The sequence below is a fragment of the Eurosta solidaginis genome, chromosome 2 (genome assembly GCF_040869045.1).
Source record: "Eurosta solidaginis isolate ZX-2024a chromosome 2, ASM4086904v1, whole genome shotgun sequence".
Taxonomy (NCBI): domain Eukaryota; kingdom Metazoa; phylum Arthropoda; class Insecta; order Diptera; family Tephritidae; genus Eurosta; species Eurosta solidaginis.
Genome location: NC_090320.1, coordinates 158,785,691 through 158,805,668, shown reverse-complemented (window position 1 = coordinate 158,805,668; position 19,978 = coordinate 158,785,691). Strand labels below are relative to the sequence as shown.

General features: G+C 38.1%; 2 protein-coding genes across 4 annotated transcripts in view; one reads left to right on the top strand and one right to left on the bottom strand.

The window, feature by feature from the left end:
• Positions 1-19,978, top strand: part of wg (wingless) — a 336,654-nt gene that overhangs the window by 159,221 nt on the left and 157,455 nt on the right. The window lies entirely within an intron of this gene.
• LOC137239913 (uncharacterized) lies at positions 18,115-19,314 on the bottom strand. The gene is given in 3 exon segments (XM_067765712.1): positions 18,115-18,440; positions 18,443-18,702; positions 18,965-19,314. Coding segments are annotated over 3 exon segments (936 nt in total).

The window sequence follows — 19,978 nt, the reverse complement described above, 5'->3', positions numbered from 1 at the left end:
CTTGTCCAGATACCCCAAACAGACTTACATTTGCAATCGGAATGTCTCTTCCAACTGGAACTGTTATGGAATTGAAACTTACCGAACCATGGCTAGTGGACAGTTTATTTGAACAATTTGGACAGTTTGCGCGGGTAACACCAGGTGCGTTGCATCCATAACAAGCATAAGTCGGCTTTGTTACTATTGCATTAGCAATTGCTTGTGTTTGCGCTACTTTAATTTCTTCATTTTTCTTTTTGAAACACGCTTCTGCGCTATGCCCTTTTTTGCGACAAAAAGCACATCGTACCGGACCACTTGCGTTAGCAACAGCTTTATCGGTGTTCACGGTCAACATTTTGTGTTCGCGCAGGGTAATCTCTGCTTCTCTAGCTTCGGCCAACAAATTGTCGAATGTATTAATGCGCCTACGACACACCCTGTCCCTAATTTGCAAATGAATCATGCCAAACAAAATGTCGATTTGGACGGATTCACTCGGAGCATCCGAGAGTTGAGAAAAAAGAGCACGCTTTTTGCGAACAAGTGTCAGTCGGTTCATTTTTAGCTTGTTTTGTTTCTACGATTTCGAAATATATTCACCAGTCACGTTTAGGGGGACAAAAAGATTCGCGCAACATACGCACAACATCTTCAAAAGTGTTAGGTGCCTGTACACCGCACCACCATTCTGCTGCGTCACCCCCTAGAATCATGGGAAGACCGGTGGTAGCGTCAGCATCACTTATTTTTTCTACAGCTTTAAACGTAGTTACGGCTGCAATGAACTCCTCAACTTTTGTGGAATCGCGTTCACCTGCGTAACGAGCAGTGCAAGTGCTTAACGAACCACTACGTTCACTACATCGGCTTACAATATTGGCAAGCTCTTGAAACTGTTCGGGAGACAAATTAGCCATTTTATTGTTACTAATATTAGTTCGCTTTGCAATTCTATCGCTTCGACGATATGTACTTAAACTACTCGAGAGGTTTGGCACGATGCTGGGCGCCAATTATAAAAGTTATTATTCCAAATAAAAGGGTGGAGCTTTGTCACAACGAATTTTATTTAGATGTGGGAGTGTGGTTCAGTGTAGTATACACAAGGAGAAAAACCTTAAATGACAAGGGTTACAAAAAGTATGGTTATAGCTAGATAATGTTGATAAATTAATTTATTGTTAACAATTCTAGCGACCAGTTTGTCACTGTTCAACTAGGTATTGTTAATATTATTTATTTATGTAGGTTTAACAATATTAGCGACCAGTTTATCACTGTTCAACTAGTTATTGTTGATATTATTTGTTTATGTAGGTTGAACAATATTAGCGACCAGTTTATCACTGTTCAACTAATATTGTAACATATGTTAGTATTTTGTTTAATTTACCTCTCAAGTGGACGAAAATCGCAAAGTGAAAGATGTCCGCTTGAGAGCACTTCTTTTATAGCAACAGGTGCTGAGCTTTTACATTGCTATTAAGAGCTTGTGTATTCTAATTTTAAAAGTTGTGTATATGTGTATCGTAACTAACATATATTGTGGAACATATTGTAGTGCTTTTGTGTATCATAACTAACATATGTTGTGGAACATTTGTAGTGCTTTTATATTAACAGGGTTGTCGTTGACAACTAATAGTACTGACTGAGCATTTATACTATTAAAAGTAAATACTTATACTCCTAAATTATACTTATGCTACAGTGTTAATTTTATTGTCAGCTCTTAGTCCAAAAATTATTTAGTTGATGTGGCGAAAATTTTTTGATGTAATCCATCAATAATGAATCATGAATGAGACGTCATTAATTCAAGTTAATCAAATGTATTAGTGGATTTTTATAGGGGGCCCGGAAATTGTTTAGTCTCGGGGCCGGATTTTCTCTCTACGGCCCTGAGGACGGGACCTCATACCTTTCATGAATGGGGCTGAACAATAATCTTATCCCATTCGTAATATCCAAATAATCGTCTGTATAAGATAAGAAATATATAGTGAACAGATGTACATACTAATCGATTTTTAAGATAAACATAAAATAAAATAATAAAAAAAAAATGTTTAAGTTAAACGGTTTTATTTAAAACAATATAGGTCGATTTCTATTCATGTATGTATTATCTGTTGCAAATATGGACCAAATCGGACCACAAACACGATTTTTTTGAATATCTCGGTCCCTTCGCCACCAATCGGTGAATTTTTCACAGGTCGCTTTCTATTCTTGTATGTATTATGTGTTCCAAATATGAGCCAAATCGGACCACAAATACAATTTTTTGAAATGTTTTGACCAATGCGCCACCTATCGGAGATTTTTCTTCTTATTGCATTTTCATCGGGTTCTGAACTATATTCCAAGTTTGTAGCTTATCGGGAAGTTACTTAACTTTCCATTACAAAATTCGTGCCGCCCAACCAGCCTGTCAAGTCAACCTAAATAAAACCGTTTAAAAATAGGTAGGTACTTTGTGTGAGGGTGCAAAAACTATGACCCCCTCCCAAAAGGTCGAGAAATTTATTTTTCAAATATTTGACAGAACAAAAATCAAATATCCACAGAAAACAAATATTCAAATGTTCAATACTTAATTTTGGCATTTCACGATGAACGGCAATTTAAACATGAATACCGCTTTTATAAAAATAAAAAAAAATTTATGAAACTTTTTGATACCATTCGGTGAAATTTGAAGCTTGTAGCTGCGAAAATGGGGCAGAAATTACGAAAAGTTTCTTATCTGAACAATCGGTTGTATGAGATATATACTATATAAACCACTGAATTAAACAATTTTTTCAGACAACAATGAATGCTCTATACGTAAGAATTCGGTGAAATTTGAAGCTTTTAGCTTTTAAAATGGGGCAGAAATTACGAAAAGTTTCTTATCTGAATAATCGGTTGTATGAGATATATGCTATATATATTACCGATCTATACAATTTCTATACGTAAGCATTCGGTGATATTTGAAACCTCAGCGTGATTTGCACACGGAGTATATTAACTTTGATTGGATAACGGTTGGTTGTACAGGTATAAAGGAATCGAGATAGATATAGACTTCCATATATCAAAATCATCAGTATCGAAAAAAAATTTTATTGAGCCATGTTCGTCCGTCCGTCCGTCCGTTAACACAATAACTTAAGTAAATATTGATACATCTTCACACGAGCTTATCTGAATTGGTATTGAAAATGACCGAAATCGGATGATAACCACGCCCACATTTTATATATATAACATTTTGGAAAACACAAAAAACCTGAATATTTAGTAAATAACACACCTAGAATGTTGAAATTTGACACGTGGACTGAGATTGAGACTCTTTATTATAATTTGAAAAAAAATTTAAAATGGGCGTGGCCCACTAGTGATAAAATTAATTTTACAAATATTATTAATCATAAATCAAAAATCGTTAAACCTATCGTAACAAAATTCGGCAGAGAGGTTGCCTTTACTGTACGAAATGCTTTGAAGAAAAATTAACGAAATCGGTTAAGGACCACGCCCACTTTTATATAAAAAATTTTTAAAAGGGCCGTGGGCGAATAAAATAAGCTATATCTTTGCAAAAAAGAGCTTTATATTAATGGTGTTTCATTTCCCAAGTGGATTTATAACAATAAATAGGAAAAATTAAAAATTAAAAAAAAAATGGGCGTGGCATCGCCCGTTTTATGACTAAGCAATTTTCTATGTTTCGGGAGCCATAACTCGAAGAAAAATTGGCGGATCGTAATAAAATTGGGTACACAAATTTTCCCTGTAGCAGGAAATATTTCTGGAAAAATGGGCGAGATCGGTTAAAGACCACGCCCGCTTTTATATAAAAGATTTTTTAAAAGGTCGTAGATGAAAATAATAAGCTATATCTTAGCGAAAAAGAGCTTTGTATCAATAGAATTTTACTTTCTAAATTGAATTATAACATTAAATTGGAAAACACTAAAATTTTTGAAAATGGGGTGCACCGCCCTTTTATAACTAAGCAATTTTTTATGTTTCGGGAGCCATAACTCGAAGAAAAATTAATATATCGTAATGAAATTGTGTGCACATATTTTCCTTATAGCAGAAAATATTTCTAGTAAAAAGGACGGGATCGGTTAAAGACCACGGCAACTTAGATATAAAACAAGTTTAAAAGGGTCGTAGACTAGAATCAATCAATATCAATGATATTTCACTTATCAAGTTTTATTGTAAAGGGAAATGGGGAGACATTTTTTTTTAAACGGGCGGTGCCACGTGTTATGTAGAAAAGTAATCTTCGAGTATGCCGCATAACATACTTTGTTCTACATGTCATCATTAATCAAACTCTACGTTTTTATATGTACATATATTATATATTTTTACTTACCAATATTTGATTTGCTTAAAAATAAGTATCAAAAATATATCAAACACTAACCTTATTAAACTATTTTATGAGCTCGAGGCCTTTTCCAAATAAAAACGCAGTATAAATATTTTATATTTTTATTTTTATTTTATATTTGATATTTCGACTTCAGTCTGAAGTCATCATCAGGACTGTGAAACAAAACAAAAACAAAAATTATAACATTCTCAAAAATCAACCCTAAAACAAATATCACTTACACAATTGAGTATGTTATGCAGACTAACCATATGTGCGAAAATTAAGATTGTTGGAGACAAATAATCTTACGAAAATATAAACAAAATTTCAAAGCACCGTAAATGTAAACAAAATTTTTGCAAAAACAAAAGTACATGGAGTGGCTAAAAGTACGACATACAAGCATACATATATACATATATCATCTGATTTTCCTATTGTTGTGGGAGAGATCTTCCTACCGCGCATTGTTGTTGCCTTAAAACTAAGTTCCGATACACATGTGGGCAGTGGTCAGTGTCCGCTTTAAAATTCATCCTAGTACTATTAGGGGTGTTCGCTATATGAAGCATTTCCAAAGTAAATCTTTTATTATAATTTCTCTCCTCCTGTAAAATAGTTACATTATCGAAGTCTGGATAATGCCCCGTATCTTTACAATGGGCTGACAAATTGTTTCTGAATAATTGTTTCTTAACTTAATATTAGATCTATGAGCGGAAATCCTTGTCTTGAGTTTTTATTTTGTTGTCCCCACATATACCTTGTCGCATACGTGGGACCCGTCACCATTACACGGAATTCTATAAACAACGTCGGATTTCTCATGCTTTGGTATTTTATCTTTTGTACTGCTGTAGACCTTTCTAAGAGTGTGATTATATGTCGATGCTATTTGGTATTTTTCCCGATTGTAAAGATTTGAGTATTTTATTCGGTTCGTTACGCCCGGCACATGTATGATTTATATATTTTATCTCCCGAAGTTTGTCTAATTTTATCATTGTTGAACCTGATCACGGAATTTCTGAACAATTTGTTGATTATCTTTATGGGGAATTCATTATTTCTCAGAGTTTCTTTAACAATTTCGATATTCTTCTTGTGAAAAATCTTGTCACTTATTGAGAGAACTCTTCTTATGAAGTTACTCGCCGTATTTATAATAGTTCTATATTCGTGTTTTGAGTTAAAGTTTATGAGTCTACCTGATGCGGTCGCCTTTTATACCAGTGCAGTAAGCAGCAGTGCAGTAAGCAGCAGTGCAAACCCTCCACGAATATATGGTTTGCCAAAAATCCATAAAGAAAGGGTACCTCTCCGACCGATTTGCTCGTCCATAAACTCGCCGACCTACAATTTATGCAAATATGTAGTAAACATACTTAAGAATATAGCAAACACCTCCAAGTATAACGTTAAAGACTCAATTGATGATGACACTTAAGTGTCATTTGATGTGGTTTCTTTATTTCCGAGCATTTCAGTAGAATTGGCCTTGGAGATAATTTCCTCTAAGTGGAATGATATAAAAGAACATACACGTATACCAAAGGAACTATTTATAACAATTATCAAGTTTTGCATTAATGAGAACCGATATTGCAAATACAATGATAAAATATATGAACAGCGTTCAGGGATGCCCATGGGATCGCCAGCAGCACCTGTCGTAGCGGATATAGTAATGGAGGAACTATTATCCAAATTCGTAATGGAATCCACCAAAAATCCCCGCTTACTAACTAAGTACGTGGATGACTTGTTTGCGGTTGTTAAAACAGAGGAGGTGGAAAATATGCTTAAGAATCTTAATAGCTGCAACAAATCAATAAAATTCACAATAGAATTAGAAAAGGATGGAAAAATACCATTCTTGGATACACTTGTTATAAGGAAGAATAACATGCTGCTTATTGACTGGTATAAAAAGCCGACCGCATCAGGTAGACTCATAAACTTTAACTCAAAACACGAAAATAGAACTATTATAAATACGGCGAGTAACTTCATAAGAAGAGTTCTCCCAATAAGTGACAAGATTTTTCACAAGAAGAATATCGAAATTGTCAAAGAAAATCTGAGAAATAATGAATTCCCCATAAAGATAATCAACAAATTGCTCAGAAATTCCGTGATCAGGTTGAACAATGATAAAATTAGACAAACATCGGGAGATAAAATATATAAATCAGTAGTACATGTGTCGGGCGTAACGAACCGAATAAAATACTCAAATCTTTACAATCGGGAAAAATACCAAATAGCGTCGACATATAATCACACTCTTAGAAAGGTCTACAGCAGTACAAAAGATAAAATACCAAAGCATGAGAAATCCGACGTTGTTTATAGAATTCAGTGTAATGGTGACGGGCCCCACGTATGCGACAAGGTTTATGTGGGGACAACAAAATTAAAACTCAAGACAAGGATTTCCGCTCATATATATCATATATTAAGTTAAGAAACAATTATTCAGAAAATAAGACGGCCTTGTCAGCCTATTGTAAAGATACGGGGCATTATACAGACTTCGATAATGTAACTATTTTACAGGAGGAGAAAAATTATAATAAAAGATTTACTTTGGAAATGCTTCATATAGCGGACACCCCTAATAGTACTAGGATGAATTTTAAAGCGGACACTGACCACTGCGCACATGCGTATCTGAACTTAGTTTTAAGGCAACAACATTGCGCGGTAGGAAGATCTCTCCCACAACAATAGGAAAATCAGATGATATATGTATATATGTATGCTTGTATGTCGTACTTTTAGCCACTCCATGTATTTTTGTTTTTGCAAAAATTTTGTTTACATTTACGGTGCTTTGAAATATTGTTTATATTTTTGTATGATTATTTGTCTCCAACAATCTTAATTTTCGCACATATGGTTAGTCTGTATAACATACTCAATTGTGTAAGTGATATTTGTTTTATGGTTGATTTTTGAAAATGTTATAATTTTTGTTTTTGTTTTTGTTTTGTTTCACAGTCCTGATGATGACTTCAGACTGAAGTCGAAATATCGAATATAAAATAAAAATATTTATACTGCGTTTTTATTTGGATAAGGCCTCAAGCTCATAAAATAGTTTAATAAATTTTAAAGATGAAAGGCCAATAATAACTTTTTAAAAAATTTTCAAACACTAACCGCAAAATGAACTGAAATGAAAAATTTGAAATGGGTAATTCCAGCATATAGTATAAGGGATTGTTGTGACAATTAGTGAAATCGAGAACTAAGTTATTTAGGTCGAGTATCTTCATGCGCCGAATTATTAATTTCAAACATTTTTTTAGTTATACACTATGAAATTCTCACAATTTTATTACATTCCAAAAACTTGTAAATATCACGAATGGCAACTATCAGTTAGTTTAATTAAATGTCAACTTACTTCCCTAAGCGCCATCTGTTGGTAAGTAGTTAAATGGTTAGATGTCGTTTTCAAAGTGAACGTATGCCTCTATTGTTCAACGGTAGCAAATTACCGTGGTGAGATATCTTTTTGCTATGGTGAGAAATCTTTCTAATAGTAATCTGTGAGAAATTGCAGTTATTCATTTCATATTTGCCAAAAATATGCGTTTAAATATATTTTGCTAGAATTTGCCACGGTGCCTTGATATTGCATTTCAATTTTATTAGCGTGTGTGAAATTAAGAAAATTAAGTCCAATCATGTGTATGATTTTTTTACGAAGATTTTTAACTGTAATGTTCTCCTTTAAAGCTTTAATAGAATATGAGTAAGTAGAGTACTATTTCGTATAATTACCCCAACCATAAATGGCAACCCTACTCAAAAATGTCCCTATTGTAATGCGGAGTGAAATACCTTTCGTTTGATACCCATATCGGCATATCTCATGAAATTTGTCTTTAATAAATTGAAGAGAAAAACGAAACATCGCAGACAATTACCAGCACAGACTTGAACACGATTTTGGCTGCAATATCTGCACAAACATCGACAGTAACATCCAAGATGGAAGCACAGGAGACACGCATAACAGAAATGTCATCACAAATATCCACAAATATGTCAGCACTGAAGAACAGAAGATATATATGGCATCCTAACTGGAAGAGCAGAAGACATATATGGCATCCCAACTGGAATCACAGGAAAATGACGTCAGAAATGACGTCGCAAATGTCATCTCAACTGCAAGACCAAAATACATATATGGCATCTCAATTGGAAGCGCAAGAGGCACGTATATCTGAAATTTAGGCAGAAATTCTGGAACAGGTATTCACAAAACTGGAAGCGCAGGATGCAAAAATGGCTCAATTTCAGGCAGAAGAAGATGATTTAAAAGGTCGTATGGAGCAGTTACAACTAAATCGCCCAGCTGTTTCAGCAAGCAATCCAAAGGTAAAAACACCATCCTTTGACGGTTCTGTTCCTTTCAAGGCCTAAAAGCTACAGTTTGAGAAGATCGCAGCAGTGAACAACTGGAATGCTGAAGATAAAGTTGCTGCACTGTTCGTGGCATTGAAAGGGCCTACAGCTGAAATCTTACAAACCATTCCAGAGGGCGGACGGAACTGGTATGAAGCATTGATGGGTGTTCTAGAGAGACGATACGGAACTGAGAATAGGATACAGATATACCAGAAAGCTGGCACATTTAGCGAATGCGGACGCACCCGTGGAATACGCTGAAAGGGTAAAGATTCAGAGCTTTATAAATGGCATACGGGACGTCGAAACAAGGCGAGCTACATACGCAAACCCAAAGCCAACATTCGCACAAACGGTGTCACAAGCTCTGATTCAGGAAACAGCGTCGCTTCTGTGTAAGCCATTTTTTAAAGCACGCCGTGTGGAAGTAGAAAGGCCAGAGTGGGTAGACGCAATACTGGAGGCGCTGAAAGGATCGCAAAAGCGGAGTGAAAGAGTTATCAAATGCTTCCAATGCGGGAAGCCCGGTCACATTGCAGGTCATTGCGATCTTGGTCCTAATAGTTCCAACAATGTGGGTGGGAGTAAACGCAAAGCTGGAGGAGATGAGCAAGAGCGTGTCAGATGTAAAGAACGAAAACTTGCCCCAGCTTTTGAATGTCCTGTGATATCTGTGTCGCAAATTGGAAGAAAATCGAGCAGTCCTGCCGTCAAAGGAAAGCTGGATGGCAAGGAGCGTGTACCACTGTAGATACGGGCGCATCTCATTCCTTAATCCGATCTAACTTGGTCAACAGGAGAGTAAAGCCGTTACCTGGAGCAAGGTTGCGTACGGTCACTGGCGAGTATAACCAAGTCCAAGGAGAAGTGGTATGTGAGGTATTAATTGGAAGGGTCATCGTTCTACACAAATTCATTGTGGCGGAGATTGTTGATGAAGTCATATTGGGAGGGGTCTTCTTAGTTGCCCATGACATCAGGATCGATATGCGGAGAAAGGTTATGCGCTATAAGAACCAGGATATACCACTTTAGTTTGGAGAAAGGGTTCAGCAGTAATCGGGTACTGGTGGAGAAGACTCGACAAAGACCACGAAAGTCAAAGGTAAAGGTTGATGGAGCGAATGGGCCAAATAAAGCGAAATCAAAATTATCTGCGAGGGAAACACTAGTATTGACAAACACTGATGGACGCACAAAAACGAAGGAACGAATTTCCCAGAAAGAATGAGAGGGTAGTTTCAAGCCAGGGCGCACCACTGTTGTGAAACGTGGGAACAATACTGATTATGCGAAGCCAATCCGTCAAGCGCAAGCTCTGCGAATTAGTTCATTAGCCAAACAACAGAGTGCGAGGAAACGATCCAGGATAATGAGTAGTAAGATGAAACGCAGGTACGATGAGGACAATAATTCGGAAAGTTTCTTGAAGGGAGATTTGGTACTGTTATACAACCCTCACCGGCGGAAATGTGTTCCATCCAAATTTCGGTGCAGTTGGGAAGGCCCGTATTAAGTTGTGAAGAGGACCAGTGTTACCATCTACCGCATACAAACCATTGGGAAACCACGAAGTAGAAGAGTGGTACATTTGGAGATGCTAGCGGCGTTTAGATCGAGAGATTTGTCTGATCGGGACGATCAGACTTAAGTGGAGGGCAGTGTTACGAATATTAGCAGCACTAAGGGGTACTGCCATCTCTAAGCCGATGCTAAGCAGTGACTTGATGCACATCAATAATTCAATCATTATGTCTACACATATGTACGTACACGCAGAGAGAAGCAACGAACAAACACATGCAGATATCTTATCTGAGATATGCAATATAATTGTGGAAGTGTCGCTCACAAACACACGCGCATGAGCTGGGAGAGAAGCTATAAAAAGTGTGCATCTCTAGTTATAGTTGAGAAACTTATAGCAGATAACGAACTAGTAGATTCTAGAATAGAACCGCCTAGAAATATCAACGAGTAAACCAAACAGTATAAAAGGCGACACCAGTAGCGGCGCGAGAATCAGTTTTGATTAAGCAGATAGCGTGCAATAACAGAGTTATTTATTGTGAAGTACTTTAATAAAGGCCATTTTGCATTATTGAATATTGCAGTTATTTATTCAACAGTTTAGTGATTCGAACTTAGCAGCAGGTTGCTGCTGACTCTGCCTCCCCCCCCCCCCCCCCCTTCTCTTAACTTTTTCCTAATCCTTTTACTCACTCCTCCCTCCGTCTTTTTCGCTTCATCTATCTCCATCTTCGTCTCATTCTATCTCTTTCTCAATCTCCTTCTCTCTTTTCTCTTCACTCAATTCCTTCTCATTCTTCTGCATCCCTTATTGACTGTCCCAGAATGTGGTATGTATTTTATTCCAGTCCCAGTGCCACTCCGAGTCTCAGTCCCAGTCCTAGTCCTAATCCCAGTCCCAGTCCATCTCTGGATAATATATTACTCTGTACTAAAGCACTCACCAACAGCTTTCATTTGATATCTATATTGTATAAACACTGTCTAGGCATTCACTTGCCCACGTTTTGGCCTATATCTCGAGACCCTAGTCACCCAGGGGTATGAAAATTACCCTCTACGCAAGCGCAGATCAACAGCTTTCATTTGTTATCCATATACTATAAACACTCGGGTCCACGTTTCGGCCTATATCTCGAGACCCTGTACTTCGATCGCAACCAAACCTATGTAGTAACTACCGCGTGAGGTTTACGCAACTTTTGTGAAAGTTTGAACAAAATCGACAGACGCATCTCTTCAAACACCGGCGACCAACTAACACACATTTTAGCCTTTCTTTTTATATATATAGATCTTTATTTTTCACACTTCACTATAATATTAAAACGAAATGCAGATTTTCGTTGCTTTTGAAATTCGGCTTAAAAATTGCACATGGAACAACTAAAGACTCTCCTGAATTAAAAAAAATCTCATAGTACCTCTAAACCGCGGCCTCCTCAGAATTTTTTCAGACAACAATGAATGCTCTATACGTAAGCATTCGGTGGAATTTGAAGCTTCTAGCTATGAAAATGGGGCAGAAATTACGAAAAGTTTCTTATCTGAACAATCGGTTGTATGAGATATATACTATATAAACCACCGATCTAAACAATTTTTTCAGACAACAATAATGCCCTGTACGTAAGCATTCGGTGAAATTTGAAGCTTTTAGCTTTTAAAATGGGGCAGAAATTACGAAAAGTTTCTTATCTGAATAATCGGTTGTATGAGATATATGCTATATATATTACCGATCTATACAATTTTTTCAGACAACACTGAATGCTCTATACGTAAGCATTCGGTGATATTTGAAGCCTCAGTGTGCTTTGCACACGGAGTATATTAACTTTGATTGGATAACGTTTGATTGTACAGGTATAAAGGAATCGAGATAGATATAGATAGACTTCCATATATCAAAATCATCAGTATCGAAAATAAAATTTGATTAAGCCATGTCCGTCCGTCCGTCCGTCCGCTAACACGATAACTTGAGTAAATATTGATACATCTTCACCAAATTTGGTACACGAGCTTATCTGGATTGGTATTGAAAATGACCGAAATCGGATGATAACCACACCCACTTTTTATGTATATAACATTTTGGAAAATACAAAAAAACTGACTATTTAGTAAATAATAAACCTAGAATGTTGAAATTTGACATGTGGACTGATATTGAGACTCTTTATTAAAATTTGAAAAAAATTTTAAAATTGGCGTGGCACCGCCCACTAGTGATAAAATCAATTTTACAAATTTTAATAATCATAAATCAAAGGTCATTAAACCTATCGTAACAAAATTTGGCAGGGAGGTTGCCTTTACTATAAGGCATGCTTTGCAAAAAAATTAACGAAATCGGTTGAGGACCACGCCCACTTTTATATAAAAGATTTGTAAAAGGGTCGTGGACGAATAAAGAAGCTATATCTTTGCAAAAAAGAGCTTTATATCAATGGTGTTTCATTTCCCAAGTGGATTTATAACAATAAATAGGAAAAAATTTAAATTTAAAAAAATAGGCGTGGCATCTCCCAATGACTAAGCAATTTTCTATGTTTCGGGAGCCATAACTCGAAGAAAAATGAACGGATCGTAATAAAATTGGGTACACAAATTTTCCCTATAGCAGGAAATATTTCTAGAAAAATGGACGAGATCGGTTAAAGCCTACGCCCACTTTTATATAAACGATTTTTTAAAGGGTCGTAGACGAAAATAATAAGCTATATATGAGCGAAAAAGAGCTTTGTATCAATAGAACTTTACTTTCTAAATTGAATTATAGCATTAAATTGGAAAACACTAAAATTTTTGAAAATGGGGTGCACCGCCCCTTTTATAACTAAGCAATTTTCTATGCTTTGGGAGCCATAACTTGAAGAAAAATTAACATATCGTAATGAAATTATGTACACATATTTTCCTTATAGCAGAAAATATTTCTAATAAAAATGGACGGGATCGGTTAAAGACCACGGCAACTTAGATATAAAACAATTTTAAAATGGTCGTAGACTAGAATAATAAGCTATAACTTAGCAAAAAAATAGTTTTGAATCAAGGATATTTCACTTATCAAGTTTTATTGTAAGGGGAAATGGGGAGAAATTTTTTTTAAACGGGCGGTGCCACGTGTTATGTAGAAAAGTAATTTATCTGAAATGAAATATACAATTGAAGCTCACCCTAAGTAAATAATGTTCGGTTGCACCCGAACTAAGAAACTTTTACTTGCTTCTATTATGGTTAAAATCTAGTCCCTAGGCGACCGAGCTTTTCTCGGCAATCTTCGAGTATGCCGCATAACATACTTTGTTCTACATGTCATCATTAATCAAACTCTACTTTTTTATATGTACATATATTATATATTTTTACTTACCAATATTTGATTTCCTTAAAAATAAGTTTCAAAATTATATCATACACTAACCGCAAAATGAACTGGAATGAAAAATTTTAAATGGGTAATTCCAGCCTATAGTATAAGGGATTGTTATGACAATTAGCGAAATCGAGAACTAAGTTATTTAGGTCGAGTATCTTCATGCGCCGAATTATTAATTTCAAACATTTAGTTATACACTATGAAAGTCTTACAATTTTATTACATTCCAAAAACTTGTAAATTTCACGAATTCAGTTAGTTTAATTAAATGTCAACTTACTTCCCTAAGCGCCATCTGTTGGTAAGTAGTTAAATGGTTAGATGTCGTTTTCAAATTGAACATATGCCTCTAGTGTTGAACGACAAACCTGCTGCTAGCAAAAACCCGAGTAGACCCACTGAAAACTCTTTTTCTTCAACGATTGGATCTTTTCGGAGCCGTGATGTTAGCGGAAATCACAGAAACAATTTTCAGGAACCTCCAACTGGGATCAGCGAAAGTTCACTTTTGGACGGATTCAACTATCGTACTCGCATGGATACGAAAGCCGCCCTGTTCCTGGTCAACCTTCGTCGCACATCGGATCACCAAGATCATCGACATGGTCGGTAGAAAGGACTGGCTTCACGTGAACTCGGAGTCAAACCCAGCAGATTTAGGCAGTAGAGGATTACCTGCGTCTGAGTTGGTCAACAATTCGTTGTGGTGGCAGGGACCTTCCTGGCTTCAAGAAGACACTTCTCAATGGCCAGTACAAGAAAGTGCCTACATCACCTCCGTAGAGAAAAAGAAGGCGAAGACCTGCGCAACGACAACCGTACATACTACCGATGTTCTCCAACGCTGATGAGATTCTACCGAGGAATTCACCCCGAAACAAAAAATCCATTTTAGGTCAAGTCACCTTTAATCTCCCCTAATGAGGTCAAATCAGTAACTCAACTTGTCACTAAAATCTATCAGAAACAACATTGTAGTTCAGAATATAAAGATTTAAAGGCCGGAAAACCAATTGAAGGGAAAAGTGCAATACTCTCACTTAATCCCTACTTAGACCAAAATGGCATCATTCCGGTAGGAGGGCGACTCGGGGCGTCACAGGACTTAACTTTTAATGAACGCCACCCAATCTTCCTCCCATACAACTGCAGGTTATCCCGTCTGACAGTACTAATGTTTCATCAACAAAGTCTGCATGGGGAAAACCAACTCATGTTACGTCTGATACGCACCCAATACTGGATACCTAATGTAAAAACCATGATTAGGGCAATCATTAACAATTGCAAGGTTTGCACCATACATCGAAAACGGGCTCAGACCCAGCTTATGGGTATTCTCCCTCGCGAACGCACGACTTTCAGCCGGGCATTCACGAATACTGGAGTTGACTTCGCCGGACCCTTCGACATCAAAATTTATCGCGGCAGGAGGTGTCGACTATCCAAAGGCTATGTTTGCCTTTTCGTGTGTTTTTCCACACGAGCAATTCATCTGGAGGCCACTACTGACCTAAGTACACCATCATTTCTCGCGGCATTTGCCCCTTTTGTATCTAGGCGCGGATGTCCAAAAAATATGTACTCCGACAATGGTACGAAATTTGTTGGAGCGTCACAATCCTTACGATCAGATTTCAAGAATTTCATCTCACAAGCGCGAGAGAACGCTGTCTCCAAATACAGCCACCAGTCACTCACTTGGCATTTCATCCCTGCGGGCGCTCCACATATGGGAGACTGGAGTGAAAAGCTTCAAAAGCCACTTCAAAAAGATAGCCTCACCACACAAATTCACCTTCGAGGAATTCCACACACTCTTGTCCCGCATTGATGCATGCCTGAGCTCGCGGCCGCTCAGCCCGGTATCCAGTGACCCAACGGACCTAGAGCCGCTTACCCCAGGTCACTTCCTCACAGGCAGCCAGCTACTGGCTCCGCCAGAACGAGATGCGAGTGAGAGCTCTGCCTCGATGATCAATCGGTGGCAGAAACTCAAAGGCCTTCATCACACTTTTTGTAAACGATGGAAAGTGGAATATCTATCCGAACGTCAGAAACGAGTGAAGTGGAAGCATCCCAAATAAAATATAAAAGTGGGGATCTCGCTGTCCCCAAAGAAGTCAACTTATCTCCCAACGAATGGAGGTTAGGTCGAGTTGTCAACGTACACCCCGGCGAGGATGACCGAGTACGCGTCAAGTCAGACGACCATTGGTCAAACTGATCCTTCTTCCAACGGAGGAGATGGATTGCGAGAAGACGAACAGCTCCTCCTAACAATCCCTACGTCCCTCTACCTGCCGCCTTACAAAACCCCAAAAACAAAAAAAAAAATTCTATTCACCCAGACCACCCAAATTCACTCGCTCCCCAGAGCGAGGACACTAATTTTCCCACAATTCACTCACTAACCCATAGCGAAGACACCAGAACGATAACCCAGTTCTTGTTCACCCCGAACGAGGCCAACACAAAAATAACCCAGCTCTCGTTCACCCCGAACGAGGCCACCAATCCTAACGCAGATCCGCGATCTGCCACCAGAAGCTAAAGGGACTCGGCCCATTTTGTTTTCATTCAAATTCGGATGAAAACTCACAATACTTTCAAATATTCTTAAAAATTTAAGCGTTCAGCTTCATAGCTCATAAATTTTTAGTGCAAGGAAATGCATAAAGGCTATAAATCTGCATTCAGCGTTGAAAATTGTTTGAATAAATTTAAGCAATATTTTGCAGATGGCTTAAGTTCGAATAGAATATTTCATATACCCTATATATATAGGGAAATCTAAAATAATGCAAAATTCTTTAAAAGCAATGAGAATCTTGGGTTTTAGTACCTGAACATCGACAACACTACTCAAAACCTCCGGGGAGTGTCTTTATCCCCATCTAAAAAATTTCAAACATCAAGTCTACGCTAGTGTGTGTCTATATATTACGCCTCTTGCAGTTGCTTATGTGTTTATTAAGTCAAAAAATTACAATTAATGAATATTTTTGCAAACAGGCAAAGTATAATATAATGATAATATTGAAAGTATGCTTCCAACTTGCCGTGCACATATTTGGTTGTAAGAAAGCTTGCACGTGCTCTATGTTGTGGCAACGGCACTGAGTCCAACGTCAATATTTGCGTGATGTTCTCCTTTTTCAATGTTTCCATATGTGTCGCTGAAGTGGGAATACCTAGAGGAAAGCGGAAACAATTTACTATTATACCCATATATTAAGTACTAGGCTAACTTACCTAAGTAGAGTCCTGGCTCGATCTCATCTAGACTCCCTGACCCGCCATCAAAAGTCTCCCGTCGTTCTGCTTGACATTTGTATTAGCGCCACCTCTATAATTTTCGATATCGTTCGATGCGACTGACAATGAATTTTCGTCGCTGGTTGCACTTTCAACTTGCAGATTATATCATAGAGCGCACTTATTGGATGTGATTCGCTGCGTACACGCACTGCGCGCTTCTTACCAGCGAAACGATTTGAATCACGGCTGTGCCCAGTTGATTTTGCTGTATTCCCTCCACCTGCTGCTGATGCTGCTCCGCCGGCTGATGTATTACCTGTCGATGTGGGGAACGTTATGGGTGTATGATTGTTTTTATTGGTTTTGTTTATGTATAATGGGTCTATTTTATTAACTAAATGTCAAATTTTTACTACTTTCACTACTCGCTTCATTTATATCACAAGCAACAAAACTACTATCATCTGTGATATTATCACATGATGTGTTGGAATCGTGTGATGATGTGATATCATCATATGATGTTTTTTGTGTGATTTAAATTTAAAAAACAATCACCTTTCTTTGCAGCGCGTCCAAATGCTGCTGGTGACGTGTTTGCACAAAGGGCTCGCAACTTTTTCTTTCTTTGTTGCCCACAAAACCGCCACGAAACAAAAGCTGCACGCGCGGTTGCTGTTGTTGATGAATGCTTTGTTGTTGATGGTGTTGCAATCTTTTGTTGTTGTTTGGTGGGTTTGTAGTGATGACGCTCACGTTCACGATCTCCTTTATCTCCACCCGATGTTGGCGATGTTGTATTGGCTCTACCAATTATTGCCGGTCCACCACCATACTGGCGTTGTTGTTGTTGAGTCGTTGGTCATTATTCTCATCATCAAAACCACACAATTCAATTGCATCTAAACGTGATGTGGGTCCACAACTGAACCACTCTGGTTCCTCATTTGATTACTGTAACGATGATGATGATGATCTGCTTTAACACGACCCCTTGGATTCGAAACAACTAAAAATCCCGATGTTACCTGTTTTACATAATTTCCATTACCATCGCTACCCAGCGCACGTCTAGGATTCTTCGCAACAACTGCCAGCGCATTTAAAGTTAGTCTAGTTGATGTTCTCTCATGTCTTATATTATCAAATCAAAAGGACCTAAATTGAAAACACTATTCAATAGCAATCCCCAACAAAGACCGACAACTTCGATATCTTTGTCCGGAACTAAATTATTTGCCAAACAAGATCTACGTATGTGCGCCAGCGACTTTGGAAGTATCCAATTATCGCTGTGTATAACACGTGCTCCACGCTTAGCTGCTAATATGCCAGGAAGTGCTCTACCGGCGCCCAATTCGACTATACTTTTGCCAACTAAATTTTGTCGCCGCTCCCACAAAAACCAAGCAAAAATAGGTGCACTTGGCCAAGTATAGGAAGAATAACTGCTTGTAAGGGCTCTGGTATTTTGTTGCCAACTTATCCAGTTCTGCTGCAAGTGTTTCCGTGTATGTATTGACTTGTAAAACCAAATTTTCTAACATGCTCCGCAATATCGCTGCGGCTGCCACAACCAAAGCTATCGTTTATTGAATCGATATTTGTTGTTGTTGCTGTTGAGATGGTTTCCTCATTACCGTTTCCCTCATTCAATTGATATCCACTAGTCCTTTTGCATAATTCGCTAACAGAAACGCAATATATCCAAATTAGGGAGTTACTTTAAAGAAATGCAAATAAACGGAATAAAAATTTCATAAAATCCGCGGGTTCAAAAAGCCAGTCAAATGGAAAATTAAAACCTGGCTTGGTTAGGTCTTTTAAAACGATACGTATGTAATGAGGACTAGTTAAAACCTCACCCAAAATTCCCATCACTACGTAACCCCGAAATGCCGATAATACATAATACCACTCCCCAATAACCCAAAATGATTCAGAAATTACTGCGAACACCCAACAGAGCACAGAGCACAAAGCACATCGCTCCGGCAAAAATACCACCACGAAGAGGGAAATTCGCTGCATAGCCTTCACTTCCATCAGTCCCCGGATAAAAGCCACATTCATAACGATACATGGAAAATATGAATACTCGTTTTGTGACCGAAAATGCTTGCTGCGAACCATCACCATTATGCGCATCCAAATCAACACAGAGCACACGCTTGAAATGCTTGCGCATTATAAGTATACCCAACACAATCTCATTTATACAATAGCCAGCGTCACGATCACGTTTCGCATGACCACCATCTATCAAAATTATAATCGCAGTTTGATTGCCTTTATTTGCCGAACTATATTTGCACAACGCTGCACAAGCGTTCATTGTGTCCCTGCAATATGACAAGCATACTCCCACATTCCCCGCCATCTCGGGAAAATCGATTCCCGCCCAACCATCTATGATAGCCTTTGCCTTAGCCGATGGCACCTTAAATGTTTCGCCCACTTGTGTATCTAAGTCAATCCCCAGGATAAGCGGCTCATATAACCAGATGTTGCAGCCATCCATCGACACATGAATTTATATTAGCGCCCCACTGTGTAGCCGAAAAACATCAAAACCTGGAAAGAAAAAGAAATTCATTACTACGTGCTGCAATAGACTTCGCAAAAGTGTGACAACTGCCGGCGCGGCCGACGCCGCAGTTGGACCACCCCATTGCGATGCCGGTACACCGAGAAGAATATGACACATAAACCACTCTGCTCCATCTCCTGGATCTCTCACCGTGGTGTGATGGTAGCGTGCTCCGCCTATCACACCGTATGCCCTGGGTTCAACTCCCGGGCAAAGCAACATCAAAATTTTAGAAATAAGATTTTTCAATTAGAAGAAAACTTTTCTAAGCGGGGTCGCCCCTCGGCAGTGTTTGGCAAGCACTCCGGGTGTATTTCTGCCATGAAAAGCTCTCAGTGAAAACTCATCTGCTTTGCAGATGCCGTTCGGAGTCGGCATAAAACATGTAGGTCCCGTCCGGCCAATTTGT